Source organism: Ambystoma mexicanum, chromosome 2q, assembly GCF_040938575.1.
Source record: "Ambystoma mexicanum isolate Mex_15411 chromosome 2q, UKY_AmexF1_1, whole genome shotgun sequence".
NCBI lineage: Eukaryota > Metazoa > Chordata > Amphibia > Caudata > Ambystomatidae > Ambystoma > Ambystoma mexicanum.
In genome coordinates, this window is record NC_090924.1 from 1,219,894,334 (window position 1) to 1,219,908,138 (window position 13,805).

A 13,805-nucleotide genomic window follows, 5' to 3' on the forward strand; every position below is an offset into this window, starting at 1 on the left:
TCCAGTTTCAGGGCAGCCAGAGGCACATAAACTGCTCTCCTGAACACCTGTGAAGACCTATTCTCTGATCTGGACTCAAACACTCCCTCTGATCCTCCTCAATCTCTCTTCTACCTTTGACACAGTCAACCACTCCATCCTCATAAACCATCTCCATGATACCCTAGATATCATGGACAGGGCTTACCTCCTTCCTTTCAAACAGACCATCCCAAGTGAAAATGGGTCCTTTTCTCTCCTCCACCTCATTCTCTACTTGTGACATCCCTCAGGGCTGTATCCTATCACCATGGCTCTTCAACATCTACCTGGCACCTCTGGCCCACCTGATCTCCACCTTCTCCCCTCATTTCCAGCACTATGCAGATGACCCACAGCTCTCTTTCAAGCTGCCTTCCTCTTCCTCCTCTGCCTACTCCCTCATACCCGACTGCATCACTGCTATTGAGGCATTTTGCTCTGCCAATGATCTCTGCCTAAATGACATTAAGACAGAGATTCTTCACATTGAGATGGCTGCTCCTTGTCCCCCCCCCCCCCAGCTCTCTTGCCAGACTCCTTTGGATGCCTCCCCTCACCCACTTGTAAGGCAAAACCTTGGGTTCATCTTTGACTCCTTTCTCTCTTTCCCTCCACACATCACAGACCGTGCCAAGAAGTCCAACTATCAGCTGAAACTCCTCAGGGGCATTCTACCTTTCCTCACATTCCCCCAGAAGTTCAATGTCTCCAGAGCCATAGTTCTCTCTAGGCTAGATTACTGCAACAGCCTCTTCCTCAATCTGCCTGTTTCCTCCCTTCGCCCTGTTCAACTAATCCAGAACTGGACTGATGGATTTATCCTTGGCCTCAAGCCCAGGGGCCGCTTCTCTCCAGCCTAAAATTTCTCCACTGGCTCCTGGTGACGGCAAGGAGCAAATTCAAGACCCTTTGCATCATCATGGGGCCTAGGATCGCTCTACATCCAGCTTTCCCTCCCTAAATATCTCCTGGCCTGAGTCCTTCTGTCCTCTGTCTCCAACTCTCTGCAGGTCAAACGTTTGTCCAAGCAGAGAGTGGGAGGTAGATCCCTTTCCTCGGCTGGCTCCTCCCTCTGGAACAGCCACCCCAAACCCCTCAGACTTGAGCTGGATCTTCTTAAGTTTCCTCTTCCTTCCCTCTCAGCCTACCGTTAACTCTCCCTCTGCCGCTGCAATTGGGGCCTGGTCCCTTCAGAGTCATACAGGGGCCAAGCCACCCCCTACCAGTACCTCCTAGCATCCCTTGCCAGCACTTGCCCTCGGGCTTCCTTTCCCGGACCGGCCCAACCTGGTCCTCCTTGTCCACTGCACTCGTCCGCCTTCCCTCATCCCCTGGCACTTGCTGCCTTGGCCCACCCAGCACTTGCCTGCACATCTCTTGGGGGCACCCCACTCCTGCACTGCACTTCTCCCTCTACCCCCTGTACCTCTGCACTTACCCCTTGTCATGCAATTGCATGGTAGGATTGTCACAAGGCCAATATAACCATTTTTTGTTGTTCTGCTTTTGTGATTCCCCGGCTCGCCCCCCAACTTGTCTTGTGGTGCCTGGAAACAATTGTGTATAGGTGCCATACAAATGTTCAATAAATAAAATACTATGAAAGGTACCCACTCCTAGTAAAATTCTGAACATTTTGAAACAACAGGTTGATATCCATCACTATGGAGATCTACTGTATTTGTCCAATCACGTAGACAATAAAGGCTGTTGGTAAGGCACGGGCAAGTAAGGGAAATTTTAAGTTGGCTTTTTATGATGGTGGCCTTCATATAAACACAATAATCTACATATAGAGCTAATTTAGTGCTTTTTTTCAATTTTACAGGGCAAAACTGCCTTTTTTCAAAATATAGATAGATTTCATTGCAAATAAAATAATTGCCTGTAGGCCATGCTAGAAGCCCCTCAATCTGCCCACTGTTTTTCCTCCATGTGGAAATGGGTCTTAAATAAAGTCATGATTTTCGTAAACTTCAACAGCTTACATGTTAGGTCTCACAATGGTTTACAGATACTCTTGAACTACCAAATTATTATCTCCGATATTTGGGCACTACATTTTAAAAGTTCTGTGGGTATTAGGAGTGGGTTAGGTGCCTCAGCTATGAAAGTTGATTCTACTATCCAATATTGATTCTTGTAAATAGTAAATCTTAACATGAATTAATGAATTATGTAAAATCTCAAGAAATGACAAGAAAATATGTTACTAAGGAAATCAAAAGCTCTTAAAGTTGTAGATGGCGTAGAGAATTAATTGACCCATAAAGGTAGTTTGGTTGCTACGTTTGTTTGTGTTTAACTGCATTTGTGGTTGTGGTGGCAGTTAATCAAATGTGTGATTTTGGTCATCCTGAATTTAAGAACCAAATATGCACTTTGTTATTTTATTGTGGGAAATGATCCATTCATAATGCCCACTTGTGGACTCAAACAACAAGAATGAGATACCGGCACAGCGCTAGTATAGCAGTCACAGTTTTATTCATTAAAAATGCGCTTAAGCGGAGAGCAAACAACAGCAAAGGCTTCATCCGTACCTCAGAAGTTATTTTAGAAACAAACAATTTTTATACAATTGGTGTTACATTTCTTCATGAGAGGCACTACATCACAAGCTAAACACGAACACAGAGTCAGGGTCTCAGGATTCGGTTAGTGCTGCTGCTATCTGGGTTATGTCCATTAATGTTCCACCCAGGGGCAGTCTCTAGGCACTCATGTGGCTCTGCCAGAAATAAGAGCGGGGTATGTTAATAAGGATAGAATAGGTTCAGAACCAGGAGGAACTGGTGTCTGTGTGCGTTGTCTTGCATGTGGGTTGGTTGTACGACCCTGGTAAGACTCAGTTCCTCTGATGTGTACTAGTGTTTAAGTTGGGAGAGTAGGTCATATGCAGTTAGGGTGGAAGTAAAATCATTCACACTGGTTTGTTTTATCCATAAGGGGGAGGAAGTGAGAGGGGGGGGCAGTGTCTGGTTGTTTGTTAGATGTTTCATGGAGTTGTGTGGTGTGGTTGGATTTTTGGATTATGTGCACTGGTATGTTCTGTCTGAAGTTATGTCTAAAGTCTCTGCAAGTTTGTTGAGACTGAGTGATAATTAATCTTAGGTCTGTCTATGTGTAAAGTGGCTAGCCCATAGTTGTATATAGTGGCATGGATTATGTTGGATGAGGAGGAGTGGAGAGGATTGGTTAGTACATTGGTTAATCTCAACAGTACCTCAAAAGTATGTCTTTAGTACAGATCCGGTTGCCGCGCAGTGGTACCCACCAACACTCCTGGTTGTGGTCCGTTGGCCGGCCCCGCCACCTCTCCAAGCATAGAGGCGAACTTCCCCCCACTGGTTCCTCTGAGCGCAATAGATTGTTTGCACCTAGTATGTTTCTAATTACTCAGCAGGAATTATTCAGAATAGTTGTGCTTCGGCCTGTTGTGAGATTTGCTGCTAAAAAGACGCATTGCTGGTTTCCATAAATCTTGACGTAGTGATGCGCTACTGAACTACCGTAATTATCTGGGATGCCACATGGTTAGTCCAATACTTCAATTTAATGTGTTACGTGGCTGTTCTTTCCTGAATGCATAACTGCTGCATGTGGAGTGTTTTTCTCTGAATCTGTCTGATATGAGGCAGGCTACTCTTTACCGATCTCTCTAACTGTGGTGCATGACTGGGGAGCGGTGTGGTAGGCAGTGGGGTATTTTTGGTCCTCCTTGAGTTTGTCGTTATTGTCCTTTATCTGTGACACTGTCCCTTAGTGCGTTTCTTTCGGTCCTATTTGCTTTTGCTGTCATTGTCCCTATGTGCCAGTCATTGGCAGTTGAGTAACCATGATTTTTGTCATTTCCAGAAGGTGAGGTGGACTTCTGTGGTTCTAGTTTCCTTGGGCATTGTGTACCATAGGTTAGAAATTAAGCGTGAGAATGCAGTTCATCCGAATGTATACTTATTTGACTCTATTATGATGATATGAGCATAACATTATTGCCCATACTAGACAATACTGGAATAGGAATGCTTTTTTATTTTTAAAAGAACATTGTTGAGGATTAATACATTCACTTCTTTCTGTTTGGAAGAATACAAATTACATATTGGGTGAAATAAAGTATCTGCCTTGCTTTACCTACTGCAATTGGATATTAAATAAGTAACTTTTTTTTTAATATAGACTTCTCAGTATCTTTTATCTGTCCTCTTCAGAAAATAAATGTTTTAAATCAGACTATGATTAAGTGAGAAAGCCTATTTGAATAATCACCTTCCATTAACAGATAGCTTGTGTAAGGAACTCATGATGGCAACAAGTAAGACGGACACAAGTGATCACAGTTCAAGGGTGATTATTGAACAATGAATTCTGTATACGTTTGGTAGAATGGCTATTCTAAGTCTAAGTCTAGGATGGGAGCAAACCTCAACCATCAAATGAAAAATTAGGCACTCCTAGTGGTGCTGTGTCGAATAAAAAGGGCTTATACTATGGTACCTATTGCCAATCCTGACAACTAATACAAAAAAGGGTGTTGGATACCTTTTAAGAAAAGAAAAAAGTGTTCTCAAATAATATGTCTGGGTGCGGTAGCCTGGGTCTCCTTTACCCACGTTTTGTGCATGGGGTAAGATGGGAGTTTGGAGCGCAGCACAGTCTCAGGCTTCTTCAGCATGGAACAACAGTTCTATGGCAGTTCTCAGGACTGTCGATGGCCAAGTCTTGTTTCCTTTGAAAGTCTCTTGCTTTCGGGGCCTGGCATATTCTAATAATAAAACAAAAGTTGCTTTAACAAGTTAAAGTTTGTTCCCAATGTTCTCTGGGTGATGGGTTCATCCCTGGGTCCCCCTCTTCCGGGTGCTGACCCTTCTCAATTGTTTATCACAGTTTCACAGTTCGTTCCCAATGTTCGCTGGGTGATGGGTTCACCCCTGGGACCTTTCTTCTGGGCACTGACCCTTCTCAATTGTAGTCAGTTCTTTTCTTACTTGAAATTCTAATGATAGCTACACCCTTGGATCTCCCTCCGTCGGGCTCGGACCCTCTTGACTGGCGGTACTCAGTGATGGCTTCACCCATGAATTGCCCTCTGCCGGGCTCGGAACCATCTTCTCTGGCATCCCTCCTTCGGTTTCACTCTTGCTTTCTCTCAACTTTTGCTTTCACTTTCTTTCTTCGGGTGACAACATTTCACCCTTGAATCCCCCTCTGCCCGGGCTCAGACCCCTCTCGATTCTTAGCCTCCCTTCACTGGGTTTACTGTGACTCTCGATCAGGGGTGATAGTGGCTCATCCTCTGCATCCCCCTCTTCTGGGTGTTGAATCCTCTTTACTTTTAATGTTCTCTTTCTGAACAATTCAATGTCTGCAGGATTCACTTCCCTTTCTTTCACAGTGCTTGTAGATCAATGTCTTTCGATTGTACGGGGGTTTTGCTCGACCCTCTGTATGACCACTTTGACCTATTTCACTGGCCCTTCCATGGCCTTATGGTAATTGTATTTTCACTCAGATGGTGATTGACCAGAATCTTTCGAGTTAGCCTGTTTCCCTCTGCAGCTGGTCTCCCCTTAACACTTTCACAGTTCATGCACGGTTCCTTGAACTTAGTTAAAACGTGCCACTTTGAGATTCTCTCACTCACCACAGCCCGGTTCTTATCGATTCTCCACTCGACTCATAGCCTGTGATGAACCGCTTGGCCTTTTGGCTTTTCTGGAGTCAAGGCTGGTACCCTGGGCGCTGGAGCTTCCCTCGGTCCTGCTTATCATCATAAACTTGCCCTATGTACGTAAGCTTGCCCTATGTACCGTTGACATCTGTTGCAAGACACTTGTGCTATTGTTCGCAGTCTTATGCTCTCTTCCACGAAGGTTCTGCAGGTCTGGGACAAAAAGGCCAATGTCACTTCTCTCCTCGCCACCCTCTTGATTCCTGCCTCCTTTCTCCTTCTCTTGAACTGCTGCGCCTGCTTAGCTGTGCCGTTTTGCTGTCTGCCATGCTTGCTTTGCTCGTACTGTTCTCTTTTGCTCCACCTTTTATCCCTGTGGGAAAAAGGAAGGGCCGTCAAGTGTGTGTGATTTGAGTCAATTGCCTGACTTTGCCTGACCCTCGGGTTGGGAGATGTCAGGTACACAGTTTTATTCAACCAATGTCAGAGCATTCTACAGATACAGAAGGGAAAGAGGTGGTGTATGGGATCATATCCTTCGTACTTGAGTTTGGTTTGCTCTCGGAAGGGTCGGTTTTGGAGGGTTTATTAAATGGACGAGAATGACCGGGATGGAGAACAGAACGGAGGGTATTTTGGGAACAGTAGTGTTCTATCAAAGTGGATTGGGTGTTCTGAAAATTACAATCAGAGGGAAGAGATTGATAGGGTTTTTGGGGATCATGAAATGAACAAGGGGGATTGTGGGAATGGTATTACTTTATCTGAGCCGGTTGAGAGTGTGGGAAAGAATAATCAGTAGGACGTGGAAAAGAAGGATCGAGAGTCTTCGGGTGCATAACAGAAGGACAGGGATTCTGGGAGATGTATTTTCCCACGGCACTGGGTTTTGGGTTCTTATAAGGTTTCGGAGAGATAGATGGATTATTGGCTTTGGTTATGGAAAATTCATCGGGAGGAGGGTGTTTAGGATTGGAGTATCCGAAAAAGGTCTTAGGGATCTCATCCTCCTCTTCTTCTTCCCCGGTATTATACTGCGTCTCACCTGGGGTATTCCTCCAAGCACAACCCCAGCTTCCCTTACCCAGGTAATCCTCCCTTGCTCGTCCTCCCCAAGGGTTGGGATCTGAGAGTGCCAGCCCTTCGCTGGCTACCTGAATAAGGGATTCTTGAGGTCTTGCCGGGAGCATACCCTCAGGTTTCTCACACTTGTTCATTATAAGTAACTCATTTGAACATGTGTCTTGTTAGCACTTGTATGATTGCTGCCTTGCAGAGGACAGGATGAAATTATATTTTAGAATTGCATTGACATTAATGCAAGTGTGTATTTTATTCTGTAAACTAGTGCAATTTCTAGTGGATTTTTAAAATTTTAATAATTGTTTTGTACAGTTTGCTGTGTAAGTTGTGATTTTATGGAAAATTGCTGCTTCTTTTCCGGAAAAATAATCTATTGTGACATTAGATGCATGAGGTAAAGGCCAGTTAGTCTTTTATATTCTTTTGACATGTTATCGGGAAAGAGGATAAAAACAAGTAGCGCATGGATTAGGGAAAAGTGATCTACTGTGGCGCAAAGTGTCACTAATTTTTATGTTCTTTGTTTCAGGCTATGAATTTTCAAGGCAGGCTGAAGTTCCTTCATGGGCAGAACCAGAGACGGAAGGATGGGTCATTGATTCCGCCTCAGCTTGCATTATTTTCAGTGGCATCTCCACTTCAGTCCCCATCTATCCTCGAGATACGAACCAAAAACATAATATTCAGAACTAAGCACAAACTGGATTTTACACCAATTGGTTGTGATGCAAAGTAAGTTTTTATCCTACACTATGCTCTATCTTATCAGTGGCATATCTGATGGGACAAGACATGTTACATGCATTCCCTAGGGTGCAATTGTCAAAGTATCTTTTAAACATGTCCATCCATTGCTTTAGCTATCTCTTCTCTTGCTCATGACATAGTGCAGGCCGACCAAAGCCACCTTTAGTTATCTTAAAGCGTATCTGTCTTTTGTCCAATGTTAATTTCGTTAAAAAAACACTTGCTCAATGCTATTTCCAAAGAAATTGACTTTTAAACCCAGAAACAACATTCTCACTGTACACTGCACCTCTTTCATATCTTTTTCACTACCCATTTTCCTGATGTTTCCTTTCCTCAGGCATAACGTTCCAATTGAGAATGCTTGCCTTCAGAAAACATATTAAACAATATGCTATCTTGCATCATGAATGTGTCTATCCTAAATCACTAGTCAAGATTGTCCTATGTTGATACAGTTTGTGATAGCTGTTTTGCCGCCAAAGCCATGATACAGTATATATGATTGCTCTTTATTCCACTGGTCCATTTGCTGTACTTTTCATGACAGTTCTCCTAAAATCTTATGTCATGAGAAGAGAGGAGCCAAACACTCAGACATGTTTTTTTATTTGAGAAGTTTTATTCTGAATTTCAAATGTAATGATTACATTGGGCAGTAACACAAACACAAATGGCCTATTTGGCATGCTAGGTTAGTATTCACAGGAAAATACATTGTACACATGGATTCTACTCTTAACAAAAATGCTGGTTTTGACTACTAGCCACTTGTGTCTTTTGTTGTGAGTTCTGTGTCTAAAACAGCTTTCAAACAGTTCAGTAGTTTTGTAAGACATCCTCTCTTGAAAAACATTTTCCCTGGCTCAAATTAACTGCTACTGAGCATCAAGGCAGCGTTTGGAGGAGTCCCTTTTGTGTAGGTAGCTACAATGGGAGGGAGTGTCTCAGGGAAAAAGCAAGTGTCTAGGGGAAAAAATGAAATCCTCTGATGAACCTAGTGTATAAGCACCTACTTTCCAGAATGTGTTCAACATTGTAAGCATGGGTGGCCTGAGTTTCCACCCAGTCACTATTCATAAATTCACTCAGTCAAATTGCCCTAGTACACTTGTTTGTCATCTCCATTGTCATGGTTGTGGCCTTTGTAATTGTCTTTGTCGACAGCTTGGTCTTTGCTTTAGTCATTGCCTTGATCTTGACCTTTATTTACCCTTGTCTTGTAAGGTTAAACCTCCTTCACCATCTTCGTTGAGCAAGCAATGGACGGGATATTGCTACCATGATTAGCCCTGTCATGTGCGACTCTTTCCCTGTGTGTGACTGATTTTGATATTTTGGGTAAGATTTGAATCCCCACAAACTGAGTTATCAGCACAGTCAAACTTGGCTTCATGGTCCTGCAGCACACGCAAATGCAGGTTCTCAGCCTCGATTTCTCAAGCCTAAATATTTTCAGCTTCTGGGTCAAGATTCTTATCAGGCTCTTGACTATAGAATCTTCTCTTGACCTGGCTATAATTTGCAGCTTACTGTGTTCAGCTACCTCTGTTTCACTCGTCTAACTGGTTGTCCCTTTTGGTTAGCCATCTCGGATTAAATGCTCCTATTCTCCAGCATGGGGTCTGGCATGGATTCACATGCTCATGAATATTCCCCGTCGTCAGGCTGGGAATCCTCGGTAAAGAAAAAACCAGTATCAGTTTCGTTTCTGATCTGTCTTTTGTAGCAATAACCAATCACTGGTCTCTGCGTCATACTGACCACAGCCAATGACTGCCCTCTACCTAAGCACCGCCTCTGGCAGCCATCTTCAGATTTTTACCGCACGTTCATGTGTTGGGATCCTCGTGCTATTGCTCTCGAGCGTTAGTGCTTTTTTTTCGCGCTTTTTACAAAAAACTTCGATTCTTCGGTCAAAAGAGCCTCAAGCTCCACCGATCCTACATCCGATCAACGGGGACCCGTGTCGGATTCGTCTGTGCCCCTCAAGGGTGAAGATTTCGTCGAGCTACACTTCGGAGGACTCCAGAAGCTTCTCAGGCCCGGTCTCGGAGATGGCCCAGGAGAAGGGAAGCTCGACGCCCGGAAAGCTGTTCAGGGTCTGCCCTGGATGCCAGCTGCAGAACGTCTTTAAGGAGGACGAACACTCTTTCTGCCTTTACTGCCTTCATGAGGACAAAACGCACGTGGAAAAGGACTGTGCGTTTTGCGGCAACATGTCGGAACGGACCATGAAGGACCGTCATCAACGTCTCGCCAACTGGCTGGAGGGTAAGAGCCCGTCTGGCGAGAAGAAGAAGAAATCCGAGCGGTCTTCTAAGACCTTTGAGGGCGCCCCGGCGACGGGGGCCCAACATAAGGCCAAGCACCGCGAGTCCGCTGGCACCGGGAGCGCCGAACCGTCGGGCTCTACGGGCGCCAGGCAGGGCGCACCCTCCCCGGCGCCATCAACCACGAGCCAACGCTCTGGGTCGGGTAAGAGGAAGGCCGAGCACCCGGCGAAGCTCCTAGAGAGGCCCCGGTCGAGCTCTAAGGCAGAGGAGGAGCGTGGCAGTGCCCCCTCCCTCAAGGATAAGGCGGTGAGCGCACCTAAGGTGGTGAAGGCCTTGATCCATCCGACCAAGCCCTCTATCGAAACGGTCGCGGCGGCCCTGGCCCAGCCTGTGGAGGCTGCACCAGTGGTGGCGACCTCAGGGCCCAGAATCTCCCTGCCTCCTCGGAGGGAGTCTTCTTTTGTGCCCATCGATAGGACCCCCGTGAAACCCTCCGTGGGGAAGAAGGGGGGGCAGGGCGTCGTCGTAGATTCGGCCTCAACCTCAGAAGAGGAGCTGATCGAGGTCTTAAGCCACGGCCTTGGCGTGGAACAAGACCAGCCCGTCGGAATGGGCCCCGACGCAGGTGACGACGACGACATCATCGAGGATACCGACGGGGCCCCTGCTCGCCCGTCGGATTCCCCTCTGCCAACGCCGTGAGACAACTCGGCGGCCATTTTGTTGGCCATACAGTCCTTATGCACTGAGATAAGGACGAGGCTACCGTTACCGACGGAGGAACCTCTCCCGTCGGGGGATCCAGAACCGGGACCTTCTGGTGTTCCCCCTACCAAGAAAAGAAGGATCCATCCTCCACCTCCTTTTCAACCGTCGCGCCCCGTCCAGCCCTCCTCCCCATCCACCCGAGGGGATGATACGGGGACTGACACGGCAGCGACGGGTACGGACGACGAGGCATACGACGAGGATTTTCCGTCGTCGCCTCCCACCAGGGCTTCTCCGTGTCCCTTCTGGCCTCCCCGTCGGAGGAGAGGACCAGGACCATCTTGGGCAAAGTGCAACGGATGTTGGTGGCCGACGCGGCCAAAATGAGATCCATCAAGTCCCTCCTCGGGATGATGTCTTCCTGCATCTACCTCATTCCCATGTGCAGGCTCCGGATGCGCCCGTTGCAAGAATTCCTGGATGCGCGCTGGATCCAGACGACGGGCAGCTTCGAAGAAAGGATCAAGCTCGACGAGAGTTTCCGACGAGCGATACGGTGGTGGGGCACCCGCGCGCATCTGACGGCGGGCATGGACTTCCAGACCCCAGCCCACCAGGAGACTGTGACCACGGATGCCTCCCTGGAAGGGTGGGGAGCGCACACCGAAAATCTGCACGCGAGGGGACTCTGGCTCCCGACGGAGAAGTCCCTGCATATCAACGTCCTGGAGCTCCGTGCAGTGTTTTGGGCCCTCAGGTCCTTCCTTCCGTCCCTGAAGGGCAAGGTGGTGAGGATCTTCACCGACAACACCACCACCATGTTTTACATCAGGAAACAGGGCGGAACCAGGTCCCCAGCGCTGTCCAAGGAGGCGCAGGACCTGTGGCATTGGGCCGTCGCCCAAGGGATTTTTCTGGTGCCGTTTCATCTGGCAGGGATAAAAAACACCATCGCCGACTCACTCAGCAGGGAGCTGCGCTCGTGCCACGAGTGGGAACTACGGCAGGATCTGGTGGATCGCCTCTTCCGAAGGTGGGGCACACCCCAGATCGACCTGTTCGCGACGGCTACGAACACCAAGTGCCGGAGGTTCGCCAGCAGGTTTCCCCAGACGAGGAGCATGGGCGATGCTTTCTCGTTCCCCTGGGAGGGCCTGTTCCTCTACGCGTTCCCTCCCTTGCCTCTGCTAATCCGGCTCGTCAACCAGCTCAAGAGGTCACGGTGCAGGATGATCCTCGTCGCACCTGCGTGGCCGAGGCAGATATGGTTCCCGGACCTTCTGGACTTGTCAGCGTCCCCGCCGATCAAGCTGCCGGCGGACGCGGATCTACTCTCCAGGGAAGGAGGCGCCATCCTCCACCACGACCAGAAGTCGCTGAACTTGCAGGCCTGGCTCCTGCAGCGCTAGAGTTTGGAGGATACGACATACCGGCCGATTGCAGAGAGGTTCTTGCAAAGGCCAGGGCGTCCTCGACTCTTAAATGCTACGGACACAAATGGAAGAGGTTCTCTGTCTGGTGCCACGCACAGAAGATTAACCCTCTACGGATTACGGCTCCCCAAGTACTGCCGTACCTGCTGACGCTGGCCAAAGCTGGACTGGCACACGCGTCCATCAAGATTCATCTTGCTGCGATCTCCCGATACACCAGAACCACGGGGCGGACGTCCTTGTGGTCTCATCGTCTGGTGAAAGAGTTCATGAAGGGACTATTCAGATCGTTCCCGCCGGTGAAGGCTCCGGCCCCGGCGTGGGAGCTCAACGTGGTGCTGACCAAGCTCATGGGACCTCCGTTCGAGCCTCTGCACTCGGCACCGTTGAAGTTTCTATCGTGGAAAACAGCTTTTCTTGTGGCCATCACCTCCGCACGACGAGTGGGAGAGATCCAGGCCCTTTCCTGCAAGGCCCCGTACTTGACTTTCCACGACACGAGGGTAGTGCTCAGGACGCACCCCTCCTTCATGCCCAAGGTACCGTCGGACTTCCATCTCAACGAACCCTTGGTGTTACCTGTGTTCTTCCCGTCGCCTTCGTCGCCGGCTGAGAGGACTTTGCACTCGCTGGATGTAGCTAGAGCGCTGAAGTTCTACGTGGACCGCACGAAGGGTTTTCGGAAGACGTCACAACTCTTTGTGAACTTTGGACCTGTCAATCAGGGGAAGGCTCTCTTGAAGGCTTCCATCTCCAGATGGCTCTCCGGCTGTATCATGTACTGTCACCGGTTGGCAAACCGACCGCTGCCTGGCCGTCCGAGAGCCCATTCCACCAGAGCGATCGCAGCTACCACGGCGTTCCTATCTGGTGTGCCCCTGCTGGACATATGCAGGGCTGCTACGTGGAGGTCGACGCACACCTTCACGAAATTCTACTGCGTCGACCGGGATTCCAGGGAGGAGTCCAGGGTCGGCCAAGCAGTGCTGCGCAACCTGTTCGCCTGAGGTGGGCCTGGTGAGGAGGTAAGATGCTTAATGTTGAGTTGATGTGATGCTTAATGTTGAGCCTTCGCCACCTCCCGTGGTTGTGCATGTGTGTACTGCTATGTATTCTTTATTCATGAGCATGTGAATCCATGCCAGACCCCATGCTGGAGAAGGAACAAGTTACTTACCTGTAACTGTTGTTCTCCAGCATGGGTCTGGCATGGATTCACATGCGAACCCTCCCGCCTACCCCTCTGCGGCTCTTCACTTGGTCATACTGCCACTTCACGTGCTTCCAAATCTGAAGATGGCTGCCAGAGGCGGTGCTTAGGTAGAGGGCAGTCATTGGCTGTGGTCAGTATGACGCAGAGACCAGTGATTGGTTATTGCTACGAAAGACAGATCAGAAACGAAACTGATACTGGTTTTTTCTTTACCGAGGATTCCCAGCCTGACGACGGGGAATATTCATGAGCATGTGAATCCATGCCAGACCCATGCTGGAGAACAACAGTTACAGGTAAGTAACTTGTTCCTTCTACCTCTCTGTCTTTCTATCTATATAATACCTCTGACACCATGAAGGGATTTCTATCTAATATTATGTGGAGGTAAATTGCTTAATGAATCTAAGAAACGTTTGGATTTGTGGCTCTCTGCTACCATGACTTCCCTCATTCTCCAAATGTATCCACATCCTCTCTATGTGTTGCTGTTAGAGATTTACTCAGTCTCATGTATAGTGCCTGATTTCACGATAAAGATCATCTTGAGCAGCATGCTCTCAAGATTTTTTTTAACCTAGCTGTCATGGTCAGGAAGCTGTCATGGTCAGGAAGCTGTCATGGTCAGGAAGCTGTCATGGGAAGGAAGCTGC

At 48.1% G+C, this 13,805-nt stretch overlaps 1 protein-coding gene across 1 annotated transcript in view; it reads left to right on the plus strand.

Moving 5' to 3' along the window:
- AHR (aryl hydrocarbon receptor) overlaps nt 1-13,805 on the plus strand; it is a 723,464-nt gene that overhangs the window by 563,101 nt on the left and 146,558 nt on the right. The window contains exon 7 of the mRNA XM_069648615.1: nt 7,305-7,507. Within this exon, the coding sequence (XP_069504716.1) occupies nt 7,305-7,507 (203 nt within the window). The remainder of the gene's footprint in view (nt 1-7,304; nt 7,508-13,805) is intronic.